The 2,331-nt window shown below is 31.9% G+C and overlaps 1 protein-coding gene across 3 annotated transcripts in view; it reads left to right on the top strand.

The window, feature by feature from the left end:
- The window catches only part of LOC106873030 (coiled-coil domain-containing protein 6), a 180,954-nt gene extending 178,661 nt beyond the window's left edge, over nt 1-2,293 (top strand). For all 3 annotated transcript variants that reach the window (XM_052972984.1, XM_014920236.2, XM_014920235.2), the window contains one exon: nt 1,129-2,293. In XM_052972984.1, the coding sequence (XP_052828944.1) occupies nt 1,129-1,191 (63 nt within the window). In that variant the 3' untranslated portion in view covers nt 1,192-2,293. The remainder of the gene's footprint in view (nt 1-1,128) is intronic.
- The last annotated feature ends 38 nt before the right edge of the window (nt 2,294-2,331 follow it).

Here is a 2,331-nt window from a genome sequence, read left to right as displayed (position 1 = left end):
CTATATATATATATATATATATATATATATATATATATAGGCAGATAGACATAAACTTCATTAAAGCATGTGGTTTTATCAAAGTACCTCTTCAGTGATTTATTCCCCTCACCTCCGTTATTTTTACATAATTTTATAGAAAGGATATTACTTTAGTTATTGCTTATTGAGTACCTTTGTAAGTTAAATGTACATTGATTGCTCTTCTGTTTGTCTTGGAGTGAAAAGCTAAGCCTTGGTGACGTTAGATGCTAATAAGTGGCTTTCTTGACAGTCCACTAATTTGGTAAGTGAAGGAGCCACGAGTTACCTCCTTTGGACAGTTTGGCTTTTGTCTGCCACTTCATTTGTTATCACTTTTTGTTTTTTTATAGTATTGATTTCAGTAATAGTATAAAGATTTAAGTCCATGCATTGTTGGTATTCTGTCCTCTCTATATATACACATTCCAGTCACACTACATGCTATTAATCTACATACAGGAGTGTATCAAAACAAAACAGAAAAATATGCAGTTTCTTCTTCAGAAATCACATAATTAAAAACAAATTTCTCCTTTTGCTCATTGTTTAGCAAAGTAAAATCATTTTTCTTAGTTAAGTCTTTCAGTAGATCAGATCAGAGCAGAGGTTAGGGTATAGACAGTTTTCAATGATGAATTTTCTGTATCAATTATATATGTTTAAGCTGTTGTCTATATGTTTGTTGTTTGGACAACATTGTTCTACTTCTAATGTCTGTACTCTCTATGTTTGCTGCTTGTTAAGCTGTAAGAACTGTAGATAATTTAGACCACTGTGTGGAACAATCAGAAAGAGGGCATCTTTGCAAAAATATTTGAAGTAACAAGGTTGATATCAAAGTCACCATGTATAATAGTATGTAATCAGTTCTTCCTAATGGATACCATGCTGCTATAAAAGGTTAACAGATCTCAGAAAACAGGCACATAAATCCATTTTATTATTGCGAAATGGCATGGTATATTATATCAACATCCTAGATTGTCATCTGCCCCTCTTAAAGAGCACTGTAAAAAAAAAATATATATTTTCCCTATAAATTATGTAAATATAAATGTTTTTTTTTATTATCATGGAACTTAATGTGGAAAATTTTCCTTTCAGAAACCCAGACCAAGCCCTGAGAAGTTTGTACGGCCTGGCAATGTGCCACAAGACAAAACCTGATGACACCACTTTCTGCCTCCTCTTGGAAGTATTGCCCTGACCATTGTCCCAGCTTTGTCTGTGTGTATGCCAGTTTGGTTGTATTAATGAATGAATGTATATGTCTGATAGCAACACTAAGCACCAACACACTCCCCCAAAATTACTCCTTATTGAAATCTTTCAGTCACTTTATAGTGTAGAGTAGCGCTATGTGATAACCTGGTGTAAGTATGCCAAGAACAGTTTTGTTTTTCAAAGAATTGTTGATTATATTACTCTACCCATTAATGACAGGTAGTTTTGGTTGCTTATAAGAGCAAATTACATTTTGTAAGACAGAAAGGTGTATTTTCTGGTAGGCTATCTTTTAAAAAAATCTACACCTGCTCTGTCATCTCACTCCTGCTAACACAGTCTCTTACTCAAATATCAAGTTGTCTACATAGGTATTTGGAGAAATCAGTTTGACCAAATATTTGTATGTTACAGGTGCCTCTAACTAACTTTATTATTTGTCTGGCTGATAATTTAGTCGATCTATATACATTACCCAAAGCTTGTTAAGATATGGCTAAATATTTGTTGTGAATGGATTGAGAGCTGGGATCAAGATGATTTATAGTTAAGATTAGTGTATTAAATAACAAACACTTAGAAATTAGATAACATAATCCCGATTCTCATTCCATCTCAGTTAATATTTCATCTACCACATCCTCTTTCTCTACACTATATTAACTTATTGCAATTACTCTAATTAAGAATTGTTATACCAAAGAGGATACCAAACTGATTGTTGATTTTTTTTTTGCAGATCCTTGTTGCCCATCTCTCCTTTTGGTATGCTGTTTCTTTCCCCTTTTTCAATTGATTTAAATATTTTGTCAGTTAACTTGTTAATCTCTTATTAACCCATTTCTCAAGTTGAAAAAAAAAAGAAGTTTCATTTTTAATCATTGTAAGGTTTATTTCTTCCAAACATAAACGCTGCTTGCATACACAACACTCAAAAACACTGTTTGAATAATTTACTGCACTCCCCTATCATTTATTTGCTCCTTCCTATTTTTGTCCTCTGTCAGGGTTATGTATGTATGTGTGTGTATATATATGTATATATATATATATATATATATATATATATATATATATATATAT

This window comes from Octopus bimaculoides, chromosome 1 (genome assembly GCF_001194135.2).
Source record: "Octopus bimaculoides isolate UCB-OBI-ISO-001 chromosome 1, ASM119413v2, whole genome shotgun sequence".
In the NCBI taxonomy this organism is placed as follows: domain Eukaryota; kingdom Metazoa; phylum Mollusca; class Cephalopoda; order Octopoda; family Octopodidae; genus Octopus; species Octopus bimaculoides.
The sequence above is the reverse complement of the archived record's forward strand: the minus strand, read 5'-3'. Positions and strand labels throughout refer to the sequence as shown.